This window comes from Mercenaria mercenaria, chromosome 2 (genome assembly GCF_021730395.1).
Source record: "Mercenaria mercenaria strain notata chromosome 2, MADL_Memer_1, whole genome shotgun sequence".
Taxonomy (NCBI): Eukaryota; Metazoa; Mollusca; class Bivalvia; order Venerida; family Veneridae; genus Mercenaria; species Mercenaria mercenaria.
The window spans coordinates 87,623,089-87,643,370 of NC_069362.1; the positions used below are offsets into that span (position 1 = coordinate 87,623,089).

A 20,282-nucleotide genomic window follows, 5' to 3' on the forward strand; every position below is an offset into this window, starting at 1 on the left:
AAGCACAAAGTGCTCAAGGTGAGCTTTTGTGATCGTCCTGTGTCCGTCGTCGGCGTCGTCGTCGTCAACAATTTGACTGTTAACACTCTAGAGGTCACAATTGTGGCCCAATCTTAATGAAACTTGGTCAGAATGTTACCCTCAATAAAATCTTGTTCGATTTTGATATTGGGTCATCTGGGATCAAAAACTAGGTCACCAGGTCGAATCAAAGGAAAAGCTTGTTAACACTCTAGAGGTTACAATTTTGTCCAATCTAAACGAAACTTAATCAGAATGTTACCGTCAATAAAGTTCTGGACAAGTTTGATATTGGGTCATCTGGAGTCAAAAACTAGGTCACCAGGTCAAATCAAAGAAAAAGCTTGTTAACACTATAGAGGTCACATATTTCGCCCAATCTTAATGAAACTTGGTCAGAATGTTACCCTCAATAAAATCTTGGACGAGTTTGATATTGGGTTATCTGGGGTCAAAAACTAGGTCACCAGGTCAAATCAAAGGAAAAACTTGTTAACAATCTAGAGGTCACAGTTTTGGCCCAATCTTAATGAAACTTGGTCAGAATGTTACCCTCAATAAAGTCTTGGACGAGTTTGATATTGGGTCATCCGGGATCAAAAACTAGGTCACCAGATCAAATCAAAGGAAAAGCTAGTTTACACTGTAGAGGCCACATTTATGACCATATCTTAATGAAACTTGGTCAGAACGTTAAGCTTGATGATCTATAGGTCAGGTTCAAATCTGGGTCAGGTGGGGTCAAAAACCAGATCACTAGGTCAATTCAAAGGAAACGCTTGTTAACACTCTAGAGGCCACATTTAGGACTGTATCTTCATGAAACTTAGTCAGAATGTTAATTCTGATGATCTTTAGGTCAAGTTCGAATCTGGGACATGTGGGGTCAAAAACTAGGTCACCAGGTCAAATCAAAGGAAAAGCTATTTAACACTTTAGAGGCCACACTTATGACCATATCTTAATGAAACTTGGTCAGAATGTTAATCTTGATTATAGTTAGGTCAATAGTTCAGGTGAGCGATACAGGGCCTTCATGACCCTCTTGTTATAATAGTCACCATATATACGTATATAATGAAACAATAATTTAATTTACGGTTAAATCATTTTTTATCGCTTTTGGTCACATGATGATAAACACAAGCAATACATAATGGGTAACAGGTCTACTAGTTAGTACAATATTACTGTGAATCCAGCCTTTCCAAATTACGTAAAACTAATGGGCACTGGCAAATGAAAAATGATATATATCAGTAAAGCACAACATTCCTCAAAATTATGTAATGTATTGCAATAAGAACAAAATAATGATTACGTGAATTAAGCAATAGAACTAAATAAGTATCTATGCATAATTACGTCAAAAACAGAAGAAATAAATATATTTTCCTTATCCGCGAATGTCTACCTGGAAATAGCAAGACACTCTGTCCCAAATTAAAGTAATAATAATGTTGACATAGGATTTACATTATGAAATACTGTCAATTCTTTAACTTGACTTCAGTAAAACTGTAGCGTTTTCTTTGGAAAAGTTGGCGTTGTCATATAATAACTTATTGGCACTTAATGTTTAAAATAACCATACAATAAAGACATGTACAAAGGTCATAAGGCTAATGTACAGGAGACTGATACCGAATAATATCACACGTAATACACATTGCAAAATTTATAATATCAAAAAGCTACAGCCGATGACTCTTACTCCACTACAACCCATTAGTGTCCATACACACCGAAATGATTCATGACTGTGACACGAACCAGCATAAGTTTTGAAGTTCATAGGTCTGAAAATTAGTAGGCGTATATGGCAAGCCAATTGTCCAATAATTACGTGAACCCCGGTAGGATTAACGATCGATAAACTAGGTTTTTCGAACGTAAAACTATGTTTTTCAAATACTAACCTACATTTTCGAGCGAAAACATAAGATACCGGGCGTAAACCATAGTTTACGCTCGTGAACCCAGGTTTACGTTCGATAAACTAGGTTTCTCGATTGAACTATGAATTTCGGTCGTTATCCTAAGTGTACGAGCCTGAATCTATATTTATGAGCGTAAACCTGGGTTCACGAGCGTGAACCATGATTTACGAACGTGAACCTATGTTAACGACCGTAAACTTTGGTTTATGACCGTGAACATGGGTTCACGACCGTAAATATAGGTTCACGCTCGTGAACATAGGATAACGCCCGAAATTCATATTTCAATCGAAAAACCTAGTTGATCGAACGTTAAGCTGGGTTTACGTTCGTAAACTATGGTTTACGCTCGTAAACCCAAGTTCACGGTCGAAAACATAGGTTCTCGCTCGTAAACTTAGGTTCACGTCCGTAAACTATGGTTCACGGCAAGCCAATTATCCAATAATAACGTTCTTGGTCGAAAACTAGGATTATCAAATATTAACCTAAATTTACGAGCGAAAACACAGGATAACGGTCGTAAACCATAGTTTACGTTCTTGAATCCATATTTACGTTCGATAAACTAGGTTTCTCGATTGAACAATAAATTTCAGTCGTTATCCGAAGTTTACGAGCGTGAACCATAGTTTACGAACGTGAACCTAGGTTTACGACCGAAAATCATAGTTTTGTTCGAGAAATCTAGTTTCACGCTCGTAAACATAGGTTCACACCCGTAAACCTACGTTCACGCACGTAAATATAGGTTCATTTTCGTAAACTATTGTTCACGGTCACGGCCGTAAACCTAGGTTCACGCTCGTAAACCAATGTTCACGCTCGTAAACATAGGTTCACGACCGTAAACATAGGTTGATTTGATAAGCCTAGTATATCAATCGTAAACCATGGTTTACGTTCGATAAACTAGGTTTCTCGATTGAACTATGAATTTCGGTCGTTATCCTATGTTTACGACCGTAAACTTGGGTTTACGAACGTGAACCTACGTTTACGAGCGTGAACTATAGTTTACGACGTTATCCTATGTTTTCGCTCGAAAAAATAAGTTAGTAATTGAAAAACCTGGTTTTACGTTCGAAAAACCTGGTTTATCGAACGTAAACCTAAGTTCACGTGCACGTTCGTAAACATAGGTTCACGTTCGAAAATATAGGTTCACGTCCGTAAACTATGGTTCACGGTCGTAAACATAGGTTCACGTCCTTAAACATAGATTCATGGCCGTAAACCCATGTTCACGCCCGAAATTCATTTTTGATTCTATAATCCTAATATATCGATCGTAAACCATGGTTTACGTTTGATAAACTAGGTTTCTCGATTGAACTATGAGTTTCGGTCGTTATCCTATGTTTACGATCGTTATCCTACGTTTACGCTTGTAAACCCCGGTTCACGCTCGTAAACCATAGTTTACGAACGTGAACCTATGTTTACGACCGTGAACTTGGGTTTACAATAGTGAACCTAAATTTACGAGCGTGAACTATGGTTCACGGCGTCATCCTATGTTTTCGCTCGAAAATATAGGTTAGTATTCGAAAAACCTGGTTTTACGTTCGAAAAACCTGGTTTATCGATCGTTAATCCTAGTTTTTCGACCGTGAACTAGGTTTCACGTAATAATTGGACAATTGGCGTGCCATAGGCGTAGCGAAGACTCTTTCAATACCTATGGAAGTAGTATCAACGCTGTACTCGGTAACTTGAATAATAATACTCTAAATCTATACCTACAGCTATCATAATATTTTAAACGTTTGGTTAAATATGATAATATTTTTGAAGATGAACAAAATGCTTTACGAAACGTAGAAGTATTGTAGACCATATTTCCTCATACACCAGTATCATTGATACTAGGAAGAGACTAGAGCAGTCTACTTTACTCTCTGTGCACTTAATTATTTTTTTTTAAATGCGTTTTACCTTGTTCACAGTATGGCTTATAAATGAAATACATATCTTATTCCGATCCAATGTTTATCAAGGCTTAAGAAATGTGCTAAGTGTTTAAACGATCGATATTGATAATATAATAGCAGGAAAAGTCGAATCTTGTGCCCCAAAGCAGTGATATAGTTGATGTTGCTGCCAAAATCTGATATATAATTATAAAAAAGTAGAAGCAGATTGCTGAATGAATAAATGAGTGTTGGTGTTTCACGTTTCATTACGTCTGGTGATCAGATTCAGTCAAACCATGTCTGTGGTTGCGTGCTATGCTTCCAAGGGATCTTCTTACATATTCTATTAACTATCACAACTATCACAACAACAGTAAAAAATGTTTATACTATTCAAATTTCCTGAAAGCCTAGCGTTTAAGATTTCGAGGTTTCCGTAACGCTACTACCACACAAAGGTTGTGATGATCCTTTCCTTCCGAAAGGAATAAAAGATATTGTAATTGAAAGACACCCTTTTAATCGTCTGTTCAATAACTAGAAACTATTTAAAAAGTCTTCCCGTACTTTGACTCAGCGTGCTGGTCCTTTTGGATTATGGAGTCTATTCAATGTCTATGTTAACAGAGTTTTGATTAAGCCGATGCTAGTGGGTGTAAGTGGTGTTGCACATTTCATTACCTCTCATGAACAGACTCAATCAAGCTTAGTCTGCTATTATTTTACTTACTTCCGAAGGATCTTCTTACAGATTTTATTGACTACCACAACAACAGTCGTTACGAGCTGTTTGGCAGCTGTTTAAAGGTTCTCCGTACTTTGATTCAATGCGTTGTTATATTTTGTGGTGGTTTGCGATCATTGAGTCCATTCAATGTCCACGTTAATGTTTTCACGCTTAAGCCGGTGCTCAGGGGCGTCAACAGTGTTCCACATTTTTACCCCTCATGAACGAACTTAGTCAAACCGTTTCTGTTATTATTTTACTTGGTTCCAAAGGATTTGTACTTGTATGGTAGAAACATGGCTGAAGAACTGTCATTTTCAAAATAATGATGAAATGCATAACAATCCCGTTAGCCGTCAACCTACCCATCTCGTCTGTAATGATTTAAAACATTGATGCGTTTTTTTTTATCTGTTTGAATTGTCAAGTTACGTGCCCTTTCCTTTGTTTTATGTTACTTTATTTTATTGGATTAGGCACGGGTTACGACCATTCCTAGCCGTTTTTTACAATGGTCTGTTATGTTCAGTTAAGTGACCATTTGTATAAGGTATTATAATATGATGTTGAAACTGCAGGACATTGATCAATGAAACATTAATAAACAATGAAATTCCTATTTATAATTGAGCGATCAAAATATATAGATACAGCCCGACGGATAAGCAGTACAATTAAATTTAGTAATATATCTAAAAGACCTTTCTAAAACAAATTGGTAGGCCTATAAAAAAAATTATAAATGTAATGAAAAGAAGTGTTTTTGAGAAATTAGCGAATGAAGTTTCATAAACTTAGAAATTCGATTAAGAAGTAGGAATTATTTGAAATTGTTCTATTCAAACAAGCCAAACTATTTGTTTACATTATCACTAGGAAGCGTGATCCACACACCTGACAAGCTTTGAACAGGTAAGAAGTTATTCATTTCATAACCAAAATGCTCATTATAAATTGATACCAAAAGTTTGTTCTTTTTTTTTTTTTTTTTTTTTTCAAAGATGCACTTTATTTAAACTTTCGAATTGTATTGAATGTTCGCATGTAAAATAAGCTTAATCTTTATCATAGGCAAATTAATAGCAATAGTTGTTTTGACGACTGCCGGGTAGATTTTAAATAGGACACATTTAATCCTTTCTATAATCGACCATTTTAAGTATTTAACACTATAATGTTGTGAAACAATTTGAAGTGGAACACAATTTTGACTTTTTATCTGTACGTACTTCAGAAAGATAGAAAATCTGATTTTGCAAAGTTTGTCGCTCAATTATACTTATGCATTTTTTTCAGAACTAAATTTGAAAGTCAGAATGTTTCTGTTTTTTTTTTTAAAAGGGTGTCAATCAAATAATCGAATCTTCCATTCCTTTCGGAAGGAAATTATTAATATCACAACCTTAGTGTGGTAGTTGTGTTACGGAAACCCCGAAATCTTAAACGTTAGGCATTAAGAAAGCTTGAATAATATAAGCTTTCATTTTAGAATCGAGAATGAATCTTGTCAGTAATAAAAGTCATTTAAACAATATGATTCCACATAATAGTTGTACGAGAATTTGTTGAGAAAATTCGTTGCTTGGTTCTTATCTTTCTTGTATAAAATCTTCTGAAATGTTGTAGATACACGGTATACACGTCAGTATATACAACCTCCTTAACATATCAGATATATTATGTTTTAGTTATAAGTAATACCACTTTACCAAAGACTCAATGTTTATTAATGTCGTATTGTTTTGCAGGAAAATCTGAAGAAATCATGGTAAGATAAATGCTATGTTTTAATTTAATGGTTTGTTGTATATTCATTATTTCATATGCTGTCTTATATTTTGACAAAATCTTAAGCACTATTATTGATCTAGAAAAACGCTTAATTAGTAATGTTTTCGTATCTTGTTCGGCCAAGTGAGGTAAATAACACAAATGTTGCAGATTTCCGTTCCTTTATCGATAAAAAAAAATAGGTTTCAACTCTCAATGTGCTACAACGGATTAGTAGAAATATCTTCATCATAACATCTTTCTTTTAAGGAAACATTTAAGGTACTATTTTAAGTCGTTGTTTTGTAGAGTAATTATCCCCAGAGCTACGGGAGCTATCAAGGTTATGGAGGGTATGGTAACTATGGACAACCACAGCATTATGGGAGTTCTGGACCACCACCACCCCCTATGGGTGGTGGATTTGGAGGAGGACCGTTTCAACTTATGAATGCACAAATGGGCTTACTTCAAAGTGCATACAATAATTTCACCGGTTACGGTAAGCTTTTGAATTATACAGAAACTATTTGATACGACTTTATTAGAAATATAAATACGTATCACCTCAGATTACACATGCTTTCACTAAAAAGATCAACACCAACACGACGTGAACAATAATATTTTCAGTTTATTTTATCGACGTTTTAGCGCTATATAATTATATACTTTTTTTCTTTCTAACATACTCGGCCTTCCTTCGAATGAATCCATATATATTATCTCTATACTTTTGACAAAAGTAACAAAGGGACCGCTACTTCCGCTGTTACGAATTGAACGTTTTATACACATTGAAAATCAAGTGAATTTCCTTAAATATGAAATGAAACATTTTATACTGATTGTATTGAAAATTTGTCCTAATCACACCACTTGCATTTGATAATTCTTCAAATTTATATTTTACCATTATCACAAACAAAACCCTTATTTAAAAATGGCTTAACATTTGCTTAAGATGTTGATAAGGATATATCTAACTGTAAACTAGATAAGAATAATATCATCATGTAATTCTATTTATTTTACGATCCTAATATAGTTTTAAAAAGTCATCGAAATAGTCGCAAATTTATTGAATTTATGAACGAGCGATTTCCATTATATTGGAGAAAAACAAATTATTTTGTTGTTTTTTTCTGACGCATTTACATATTGTTGTGAAAAATGTATAAAAAAATTTTTCCTTATAATGATACTGGTTCAGTTTAAAGACCAAAACAGCCTAATGTGTATTTTTGAATTTGTGACTAAATAAAACTAAAATAGGATAGGGTCGAACAATGAATATTATTTTCGAGGCTGTAAGAATATTATTATCAAAGTGTATACATTTAAAAAAAACAAACTTCAAAGGTATTGAAAAATACGAAATGTTGCATTAGAAGGCTTGTTTAATATAAAACGTCTTATATTTTGTTTCATTTGTATTTTATATCATTTGATTCATTCAGGTGGCGCCCCTGGGTTCCATTGTCCGGCTGTTCAGCAAATGAGTTCAGGTTATCCAATGGGCAATCAGGTATGTTGAGGAAAACTTTTAAATGTATATTAGAAAAATTGAGGTTTTATTAATATATTTAGGTATGCTATGTACCTTGATATGGTAAAAGAAGCTGTTTTGATAGTGTAAAAAGAACAAGATTAATGTATTTCAAAGATCTATGTCTTCAACCCAATAGTCAATGGTTAAAAACAGATTGCAATGTCTCAGCAATACCAAAACATAAATCCGTTGCAGCAACAGAAGATAATCTATACGCGATACCTTTGTTATGTAGAATTCGTACAGTCACATAATAATTATAATAATAATGTATTACATTGTAGCCACCCCCTCAGCCACCACAGCCCCCACACTCCTACTCCCATCAGCCATTTGCCCAACATCAAATGGAGATGAACATGCAGAGACACATGTACCAGGTATGGTAGATAAGAATACTTCCACAGTGTTGTATGTTGCATAAACGGAGAAAAAAACAGAACTGTTAATTGAGAATAAAACTATCTCGTATGACTCGAATAGCACTCATTCTCTGTATTCAAGATATTTTACTAGTGCACAACTGTAATTCGATTGTGTTGACGTTTTTAGTTTTATTAATGTAAAAAAGAACAATTACATGCCACATGGCTAATTTGCATCGGCGATTCACCCGTGATTAAAATGTTTAAATGTGTTTTACCTTTTCAGCAAATGGGCTTTAAGGTACCTAAACCGCCGGCCCCGCCAGCTGAGGAAGGTGAGGAGCCCGCTGAAGAGCAGCCTGAAGAGGTATGTAGAATGTCACGTTCTCATGTGCAAAGGGAAGGGCATGCATATATTTAAAGATAATAGTAACACTTCTGTAAAGTATGTTATCAATTTATAATTGTGATGAAAGACCGCATATAGGAAAATAGTATTTCTGGTAAACGGTAGCTAAACTTCTTTTTTTTATTTAAATAATTCATTTAAGTTAGTAGTTTTACATACGAAATGAGGATATTCATTCAACATTAAGCACCAGATGTGATTGGACCGTCTGTTAGCTGCTGATGTTCTAGTTGTTCTTAATGTTTGTTTGACAGTGATGCTATGAATATTCATGTGACTCACAACATTTTCACAAATTTACTTACATTATTTCATTCCCCGATGGCAAAACATAACGTCCACGAATATCATCACAATACGTCGAAACCTTGTTGTAATCATATATAAAGACGTACCCTATGTAACCATCAGTACTTTATTTTCTGGTACATATAGTAGAACTATTGACCCTTTACTAAACACTAAAATGGCTTTATCACTTGAGAGGATTTGCTCGAACCCATAAAAGTTAGAGACAAACCTCTCCTATCCCATAAACTGACTTATAATGTTGTATACATTTAGCAACAACCAGATGCTAAAGAGTTAGACGAGGAAGTCAAGACCAGAATGAAAAATTTCTTCGTTGATGAGCTACTCCGGCGATACGCCATCACTTCTACTCTTGAGATGGCACAGGGTACAGTTGTCCCCATGGTTAAATATCACCCAGAAGATATAGTTGTTGAATTCTACAAGAACGAACGTGATACCGATCTTGCTGGGGAAGATTGGGATGCTGAAGCCGACTGTGAATATCTTAATGTAGCAATGAAAGGACCAGGTGATCATATTAATATTGTAAATACGAGTTCTTGCGCACCAGACTGCGATAGACTGGTTTGACTAGGCACTGTGTTAGAACTCTGGCGAAATAGTATGATTCAAATTCAGCAGATGTGTCCAATAAAGTCTTAAATGCATAGATTCATTCCTAAATTAATTTAAACAGAAAAAGTGAACACATGCATAAAATTGATGAATGTCATCAACGTGATAAAGGTCATTGTCTCAATGCGAATAAAGAATACACAGAGATCCCTTTTTGCGTTCAATATAAATCTTCTAATTTTATGGACGTAGTCACGTCTGACATTTATCACTTAATTTTAAAGAAGTTACGAGGTACCTACTTGCCAAATAATCTTTAGAAGTTATGGCCAACAGAATTATGCTTTGATTCCACCTTTTTATTACATAAAATCTTCTTTTTTTCATAGAAATATAGATTAATGAAGCATATTAAAAGAGCAGCTAAATGTAATGACATCGATATTAGAACCAAATTATTAAAGTTACTGGCATTTAGCTCCACAACATGCACCCCTCACACAAATTTGAAATGTGAAAGTCCTGTAGAACTCGATAGAAAAGCCCGGTAAAGCATGGCATAGAATCGATAAGAAGTACCTTGTGCTAATTCCACCAACCATTTGCTGTGTTAAATGCAAAATTCAATCCTGTAAATCCATGCCAAATTAAAATTAGATATGTTTTATTAGCAAGATGAATTGTTTATGTCATCTTACATCATTTAATACTTTGTTTTATTATTTTTAGGCACCACTGAGAAAATTATAACTCATATTGTGGGAACACGGTGCAATGCTCAAAGACAGAGGCTGAAGAAAATGTTTAAAACCATGTATGGCAAGGTTTGTATATTTTAAAATATTTTTCTAATATCTTAAATTAGTTTACTGTAAATCAGGGGGTCGGACGTATATAATGTCTCTCGGGTTTTTAAGCGAGAATTCAATGTCATCTTGGCAGAAATGGCGATGTAAACAAAGGAACGGGAGGTTTATTTTCAAAAAAAAAAGGAAGTACATGCTTATTTGCCATTTGATCGAACTGCTGGTATAATCTTTCGATAGCCACATGTGTAAGGTGAGATCGACACATTCATTTTGGTCATACAGTTGACAGTACAAAAACTATTGAATGGACAAATTGATTTGAAGTGACTGTTTTTGGATTTCTGTCATGTTTTTGTGCAAGTTTTGACCAAAACAGGCATTCTGCTCGTGTTAGATTGACTGTATTATGTACTATATTACTATATCTCAATTTCGGAAATGTTTGCACGTTTCTAAAACTGGCATCGCCGTCTTTTTTTATAACTTTAAGCATATTTGGATGTCTGACGGGCCTATTTAAGCAAATTTCATGTATCAACTGGTTTCAAAGCATAAGCAAATCAAAGGTTGAAAATACATGCTAATTGTGAAAAAGTAAAACTTAACTTAAACCAGTATTTGCATGCCATTCGAATACTGTGTTCTAGACCCTTGTATGTAAATTTATTTGTTTTTGGTCTTAAATCACGTACAGTAAGATACGGTACAAAAAATCGTAATTTTCTGCATTTTAAAAAAGTCACTTTTTTTTTAATTTCACTGAAATAGTAAAATATTTTCTATGACCAATCATCTTTATGGAAATATTGCAGATAATAAGTTTGATCATTTTTAATTAGCAGCGGTATTTTAATTGGAAACAGTTCAATCGTTTTATATCAGTAATCTCCGGAGAAAAGAAACACGTCAGAGCATTTTCAAATGTTCATATTGAACTTCAAAACTTATAAAACAGAAGTCGTAATTAGACTAGTTCACATGCATTAACGTTGTTAGAAGCCGCCGCAGCAAGTAAAAGGTAGCCCTTTCCTGTTATGACCATAGTGTCTAAGGATTGAACCTTTCCAGCTCTTTTCAGTGTGGATCGTAGATATGTTGTAGATAAGATACATTACTAATATGTTGTAAATTTACCCTCTCCCTATCCCCCACTCTCCCTATCCCCCTCTCTCCTTCCATCTTTCTATCGCTCTCTCTCACTCGCACTATGGTCATAATACGAAAGGGCTACCTTTTACTTGCTGCGGCGGCTTCAAACAACGTTAATGCATGTAATCTAGTCTAATTACGACTTCTATTTCATAAGTTTTGAAGTTCAATATGAACATTTGAAAATGCTCTGACGTGCTTCTTTTCTCCGGAGATTGCCGATATAAAACGATTGAACTGTTTCCAATTAAAATACCGCTGCTAATTAAAAATGACCAAACTTATTATCTGCAATATTTCCATAAAGATGATTGGTCATAGATAATATTTTACTATTTCAGTGAAATTTTAAAAAATGACTTTTTTAAAATGCAGAAAAACTACGATTTTTAATACCGTATCTTACTGTACGTGATTTAAGACCAAAAACAAATAAATTTACATACAAGGGTCTAGAATGTAACACGGTAAACACAGTATGCGAATGGCATATACGTTTCAAATGCAAATACTGGTTTAAGTTAAGTTTTACTTTTTCACAATTAGCATGTATGTTTCAACCTTGATTTGCTTATGCTGCTTTTAAACCAGTTGATACATGAAATTTGCTTAAATAGGCCCGACAGACATCCAAATATGCTTAACGTTACAAAAACCGGCGATGCCAGGTTTTAGAAACGTGCAAATATTTTCGAAATTGAGATATGGTAATATAGTACGTAATACAGTCAATCTAACACGAGCAGAATGCCTGTTTTGGTCAAGACTTGCACAAAAATCATGACAGAAATCCAAAAACAGTCACTTCAAATCAATTTGTCCATTCAATAGTTTTTGTACTGTCAACTGTATGACCAAAAACGAATGTGTCGATCTCACCTTACACATGTGGCTATCGAAAGAGTATATCAGCAGTTCGATCAAATGGCAAATAAGCATATACTTACATGTTTTTTTAAAAATAAACCTCCCGTTTCTTTGTTTACATCGCCATTTCTGCCAAGATGACATTGATTTCTCGCTTAAAATCCCGAGAGACATTATATACGTCCGACCCCCTGTAAATTTAGCATTTTATTTACAATTTCTAGTAGCATATATGACGTGTTCGTTTTTTTATAAGGGTGATTTTCGGACAATGTGTTTTTTTATTCCTGGACCTTAGGATCATTGAGTATATTCAATGTAATAGATTTCTGCAATAAACTGGTGCCTAGGACGTGAGAGGTGGTGCACATTTCGTTACCTTTCATGAAAGATTCTGTCAAACGATGTCTGCAGTTAATTTTCCGGTTGCATTGTGCTCCAGTAATTTAAACTTGATTTATAAGACTTTTGCTTTAAGGCATGCATGAGTTTTTCTTAACACGTCAGTGAGGTAGCTGTCTTAGGGGCGGTTGCCAGTGAACGTTTTTGAATTAGAGGTTTCGTCGTCTCAGATTATAGAAGCACTACCATCTAGTATTCAAACATGCTTTCATTTATTGTGGAAGGTCGGTAGCTCTACCCAGGTGCCCGCCTGCGATGAAATAATGCACAGAGGGGCCCCTTGGGTCTTTCTCCAACATCAAAAGTTGGAAAGCCGCCGTATAACCTATTATTGTGTCGATGTGACGTTAAACCCAACAAAAACAAACAAAAAAACAAGAGATGATTTAAGAGGAAACTTGATTTTCTTGAAATCAATCTACATATAGTAAAAAGCCTATGTGTACTTAATCTTCTTCTTTAAAGTTGTTATGGCTGCTTCTCTTTCCGTTAAATACAGACTTCATACCATTTACTTGCCATTCTTTGATAATTTCCTCTTTATGGGACATAAATTGTGTATGTTATGAAATATATGTAAAAATAATTTCTTCACAATTTCAGGATTTGATAAAAGAGATAAAGAGTGAATTGAGTGGTGACTACAAGGATGCTATCATGGCATGCTTTGTCTCTCCAGCTATCTTTGACGCAAAATGTGTCAAGAAAGCTATCTATGTGAGTTTTATTTCTTTTTCTCTGCAATTTAGTGTATATCTTGGTTTGTAACCAGTCAGTGTTATTCAACAAAAACATGTACTTTGTCACATATCTTTTTCAAAAAGATAATTGCAACTTTTTTATTTCTACCCCTTTGGTCTATGGCTAGCGAAACCATTACAAATATAGCAAATTTGCAAAACAACTCTTTCCGTATAAAAGTCAAATTTCAAGCATGAAATAAGTTGATTTTTAAAATGTTTGAGATTTAGGGGGAAAATAGTGCACATATCCTTTTGAAAAATATTATATATAGATGTATTTACCGTGCAACAGGATAAATCGTCGCTGCTATCCGTCACATATGTTGTCTACACAAAATGCTGCAAGAAAATATCTGTTTTTAAAGCGAAATTAATCAATTTTCAAATTGGTTCACTCGGTGGAAAACACAATGCTTTTCAACCACTACAATATTTAATTTGTAACAATTGTCTCTGATAGGGTCTTGGTACAGACGAGTTGGCTCTGATTGAGATTTTGATGACCAGGACTAACCGCCAGGTTAACGAGATGAAAAGTGTATATGGAAAAGGTAACATTTTACAACCAAATACATTTCCTTTGCCTTTTGCTTTCATTGTTAAAACCCAGTATTTGTCATATTAAAACTTGCTTTGCTTTTCTTATTAGTTGCAATCATATTCATGCTTTTTATGCCAGCTTTTGTTGTTTAGTGTTTTGCATCATTGTTACTAAAATTCGTATTTGTTCTCGTGATATGCTAAATAATATTTAGTTAGAGTAAATATATAAAAGGAACATTGAAACTGGATTGGGATAGGTTTAAAGGTGCGATTCATTTGAATGTGATTTTTAAGTAAAGTAACCATCTTATCAATCTGACTGAAGTACATCTCCTATTACGCTACGCATAGGATCTGAGAACGACCTATTCATAGTCTCGTTCTGACGACCCTTTCGCTAGCCAATCAGGGCCTAACTTACAACATCTTGCAAATCTACCTGTAGCCTTGACTTTTGATATTTACAATTCTTATGTCGCAATGTATCAGATAGCCGGCTAGCTCAGTCGGTAGGCCACTTGCTTTGTAAGCGAGGGGTCCCGGGTTCGAGCCCTAGAATGTCTGCACATTTTTCTTACTCTTTGACATTCGAACAAGTCGTCTGATTGGATAAAATAAAAATAGCAATACTGGAAATCCAAAATATACAGAAGACGAATGTGAATGGGTCGTTCTCAGATCTTCGTTTAGAAGATCAAGTACTTTAGTCAGATTGCCATCTTATTATCAGAATATTGTATTATATGCTACTTATTCAATGATTCTGTATATTTTATCTGGTATAGGCCGCCCTCAAGCTGTAACTCTCTCTAGTATATTCCAAAATCACAATACAATTTTCAGCGTAAGAGTGACATTTAGATTCTTTTATGCTGTTTTAATAAAATGTATGTGAATATATGGAGTGTAATGTAAGCAGTAAGAATAAAGCTCTTGCGTGCAAGGTCAAGGTTATGACGGTCAAAACGTACTGCGAAAAGTTTTTGCAGATAGACTATGAATTTGATAATATGATAGGTAGAAATGCATTGTCAATAAGATTGTCATTGACTATTTCTCCAAATTTCTCTAACTGATATGCAGTTAATGTACAATAAATACATACCATTTAGGTAACTAGCTATGAAAACATGTTATAGATATTTATTTTCTTCTTTGTCTTTTTGTCTTCACATTGTATTCGCTTGTTAGTGCATTGCATTCATGTTATCTGCTTTCCATAATTCCTTTCGCAAAGTCATTTGAACAAGTACAGTTCGTGTATTACTGAACAGTGATATAATTCTTATTTGGAGATATGGAATAAAACGTTACAGCTGAGTTTACATGACTTTGTTATATAAGCTTAACTAGAGTTGTTTTAGTGCAATTTGTTGTTCATGCATTTCAAGTTGCACGTCCGAACAAAGTGACCTCTGAAACCCTTATTGAAGAGGACATCGAGAATGATACAAGTGGTGATTTTAAGCGCCTCCTCATTTCGTGTGCGCAGGTTGTACAACAGTTGACTATCACCCCTACCTTGTGTGTTCCCTACTCATCAGGCATTTTTGTTCACTTATTTTGTACTTTTTCTGATCACTTATTTCCCCTGTGAAAAAAACAAACAATTTTCATTCACAGTGTTTTCCCCGTTTGGTCACTTGATTCACTTTATAGATTTAGCTAAACTATGGTCCTTTACTAAATATTTTCTATGTTGTTATGTTCCTAATTGAGTTGTATCTCTGATGTAAGCACTTATCGTTTTTTTTTCGAACAATCCTATGGAATTATGATGTTATTTGATTCAAAATTAAAGTTTTTCACCAGTTTACAATGCTAAATTCTGTGCTAGACATTACATTTTCAAAATATAGGATTTACTGTAGAAAATTGAAATATTTCATTTTTATTATCATCGACCAATACATTATATTGTACCTAGACTTCACTTTACATGGTCATAAGTAAATTTGTTACAATTAGAAGGCCCTTAAATACTTCGGCATTTAATTACTTCAATATTTCGAAACATAATTGCAAAATTGCAACTCTGAAAAACACTGCTTTCGAATTCGCCAGAAAAAATATTTACAGGTCTTCGAGAAGCATTTCCTAATTCCATGAAACTTGTTTCAATAACAGTTGATATTGTGGCAACATCAGTAGAAGTGAAGTTCACATTTTTTTCTTCATCAGGTTCAAATATATTTAGGGACCCTATAATTAGTCATTCAGTTCTGTTCCTAGATCTTAACGGTAATTAACTAACACTTTACTTAGTTTTACATAATGTTAAGTGCTGTTATATTACCAGTACTGTTGTCAGCATCCACAACGTAGGATCCTTATTCCTTTAACAATTTATTATATTGTAGTCTTCCCATAGTTTATAATGTGTTAAGTAGGGAAACGAAAATACATGTGGCCATTCTGTTCTGATACTTTACGTTCTATGCAATACTTGAATATATTAATAAAGCAGAAATAACAGTAATGCTTGTTAAAAACTACTTTACAGACACCTTATATGTGACAGTACACTTTTACTAAAATTCCATACGTCATTTTTTACGTGAGGTAAAGACAGAAATGTCAGTAAAGAGTTACTAGTTTAAATTCAGAAGCCAAACTTCTCTCTACAATAAGACGATATCAAGTTTACTTATTAGATATGAAAAGCAGCAACGGAAGGATCAGAAAGTACTAACACTGATTGTCAATATTTTCAGTTAACTTAGAATAACAAATTATAGAGAGAGAGGCTTCAATGATTTCAATTAAGCATTTCGATAAAGATATTTTTTCAAATGGCCATTTTAGGGCAATAGATATGAAATTGATAGAGAGAAGCTGGAAAATGCTGTTGAGGAAATCACAAATGCTAATGGAGATGGTACTGGCATGTTTGAGGTAAGAAATTAGGCAACACTGTGTTGTGAACAATATTATAATTGACTTTCATTTTCAACATTTGTATCTGTCATTCGATATCAATTTAAGTGTTAAATTTCGATAGAATCTTTTGTTCCGTTATCTTTTCATATCCTTTTTTAAAAATATTTTTAAAAAATGAAATTAGTTGTGTGGGTGGTGTTATTCATATTTTTGTTTGTTTGTTTTTTGTTGTTGTTGTTTTTGGGGTTTTTTTTGTTGGTGCTGATTTTTTCCTTAGAGTTTATACAGTCTAAAAAGGAAATCAGTTTTGAGGTATATTACCTTCAGGTGAATTACAAGAAGTTGACCAATCAAAGGACAGCAAAGCGTGACGCTCAGAGATTGTTCGACGCAGGTGAAGATAGATGGGGCACTGATGAAGAAACTTTCAATCTCATCTTTGCTACAAGAGATTTCTATCAACTGAGAGCAATATATGATCAGTATGTCAAGGTATGTTTTGAAAGTATAAGTGCCAGAAATCTGGTCTTAGCAGTTACTTGACTTCTTGAAAATACTTATAAGAAAATGCACAGATACTTGTATCACGATCATGCATTGCGATCAATGGGATGTAAAATTCCACGATTCATTTTAAACTTTAGTTCATACTCTGAGATCAGTGACAAAGTAGTCCAATTTGAGTGCTTGAATAAGTAAACGTTAATAAAAGTTGTGCCACTTACAGGTGTGTTAATTTTATATCCTGGTGTTTAAAAAGTTATTAGTTAATACTTTTATAACAGTTATATAAAATTCCAGTTTCGCTTTGTATGAAATTATCATTGGATTGCAGATAGCTCAAGCAGATATACGCCATGCTGTAGACAGCGAGACATCCGGGGACTATCGGAGAGGACTTAAGGCTGTGGCTCAGAGTGTGATGAACAGACCGAAATACTTCGCTGAGAAACTCATGAAATCTATGAAAGGACTTGGTACAGACGAAGAAACCTTGATCCGAATAATAGCGTCAAGATCCGAGGTAATGGCCGTTAAATTAATTAACCACAGCATCATAGGAGAAAACTTGTCGAGTGTAATTGCTCTTGTATTCGCACTGTTTTCAATAATCTTTGTTCACAAACAACAGCTGTATACACTCGAGACCGCAGATATAAATTAATAATTATAATATTTGTTTCGGACTGGGTTTTTCGCCTTGGAAGAATAACAGATATTTTATAACAATGATGTACAGCCTCATTCTGAAAACTTAATCTTTCTTTTTATGGAACACATTTTGGAGTAGATGGATAATGTATGAACTATACATCTTTTTTTCTAAATTAATTCTCTCAATTACCTGTTTATTCTCAAATCAGTTGGTAAGTTATTTTACTGATCTATTCCAGATCGATATGGTACAGATTAAGGCGGAGTTTTTGGAGATGACTCACAAAACACTGTACCGTTACATAGAGGAAGATACGAGCTTTAACTTCAAGAAAATTCTACAAGCGCTTGTTGGCAGAAATTAAACAACGTTTATGTAGAAAGGGTTAAAATGTAAAATGATTGTCTTCATTTGCATTCAGTATTACAATATACTATGGTCCTAAATACAAGACCTTATTTTTTTATTTAAATGTGTAGATAAATTGTTTTATTCTTGGTAATATTATCGAAAATAAGGTAAAATAGTAAGAATGTAGTAAACATATGTATGACAGTATTAAAATGAAACAAGCAATTTACATTTTAGACCTTGTCCAGTATGTTGTGGTTTTGCTGTAGTCTTTTTCTGATATCTCTCCTCCCTTTTGTATTTGTGATATATTTTCAGCATCTGTATGGGGTGTAAATTTGTAATATAAATATATGTGTGACAGAACAGACACTTTAACGTAGTAAAGAGAGGCAGGTTAGGGGATGATTGAATATATAATACGTATGTACTATTCTCGGAGTTACTTTAGTTACAGGTTTTGTGATTACTTACCAGAATCTCAGCAAATCTCTTTAATAATTACTACTTTTTTCATTGAGAAAATACATAATGTCAAGATAATACCTGCAGTGTCTAACTTACCTTGGAAAAGTTTGTTAGATGTGTGTGTTTGTTGTACAGCTTAAGCTGATGAGTATACTGGACGTACTGCATTATGAAATAATGGATAAGTGATTTATTCAGACTAAATGAACAGTGGAAGCATTGCTGTTTTAGTCATCTTTATTTTAAATATTGCTGTGTGTGCAAGTGACTGTTTTATATAAATCACCAGTCAATAGTTTGTGCTATATGAACGGTCTGTATTCAGCACATGTTTGCTGGACTAATAAATAAAAACTCTGTGAAAATTAACTTCTGACGTCATGTAATGAAACACACAGATTTGCTTGCCATTTAATTGTCAAAAATGTTGATCGTCAGTTCTTCGAACCGCGGACAATAGATCTGACTACTAACCGGCAAGCCATAAAATATGTAAATATTGATGACAAATTTATCTTTATGTTCTTTTTTGCATTTAGTTGTGTTATGTGCACTTTAAACTCTTACAGTTCCTTCCAAAAAGTGTTTGGTATGTGTTTGCTCTCATTGCATAGCGTGCATCTAATTCTATTCTGGTTTCGAATAATTCGTTGATATTGTGCCTTTTCTACTTAAGTGTTCCATTTCACTTTGTCAATTACAAATACTTAGCGACAAATTTTAGTGAAATTCTTGGCTAGAGTTCTTCGTCTGTGGCATCATGAACTACGGATGAATGAAAGGCAAATGATATATCTACTTTCGTATCTGAAAATACGTTTATTTCCCATTTGGCATGAATTATGTTTTAGTTTTAAATGAAAAAAAAAAATGCGATCAGTTTGATATCTGTAGCAAATGGCAAAATATTTCATGTTCTACACACCTTGACGAGCCATATTATAGAATATTACTTAGTGACTTTGCATTTATTTTACAAGGCCTTTTATAGGTGGAACTGTATTTTAAAATTAGGTATAACTGAAAATAAAAGTAATAAGAAATCTATTTTGGTTTGCTTTTTATTATATCTTGAAGCTGTTGGATACCATACCATAACAGCATAAATTTTCAAATTTATTGCTTAGCTTTGCAAAACCACATGCAAATAGAAATGTTGCGATGTTATTATATTTGCAAGTGATATTAGAAGAGACAAAAGGAAAGATGGGTGCAAATGTTGAATTATGGACATCGTGATTATTATTGTACAGGATTCGCTACAACTCCATTAACTTGGTCTGATCAGTAGCGGATTATAGAGCGGCTGTGACGTATGTCATTTTGTCTGCAATATTTCCAATG

General features: G+C 33.9%; 1 protein-coding gene across 1 annotated transcript; it reads left to right on the top strand.

The window, feature by feature from the left end:
- The first annotated feature begins 6,320 nt into the window (after positions 1-6,320).
- LOC123562344 (annexin A5-like) lies at positions 6,321-19,983 on the top strand. Its single transcript, XM_053537152.1, has 14 exons — positions 6,321-6,372; positions 6,684-6,876; positions 7,835-7,902; positions 8,211-8,306; positions 8,578-8,658; positions 9,265-9,523; positions 10,300-10,394; positions 13,401-13,514; positions 14,001-14,091; positions 15,475-15,575; positions 16,889-16,978; positions 17,291-17,455; positions 17,799-17,987; positions 18,358-19,983. Exons 1-14 carry the CDS (start codon positions 6,334-6,336, stop codon positions 18,481-18,483), a joined length of 1,707 nt encoding a protein of 568 aa, XP_053393127.1. The 5' UTR covers positions 6,321-6,333; the 3' UTR covers positions 18,484-19,983.
- Positions 19,984-20,282: the final 299 nt, after the last annotated feature.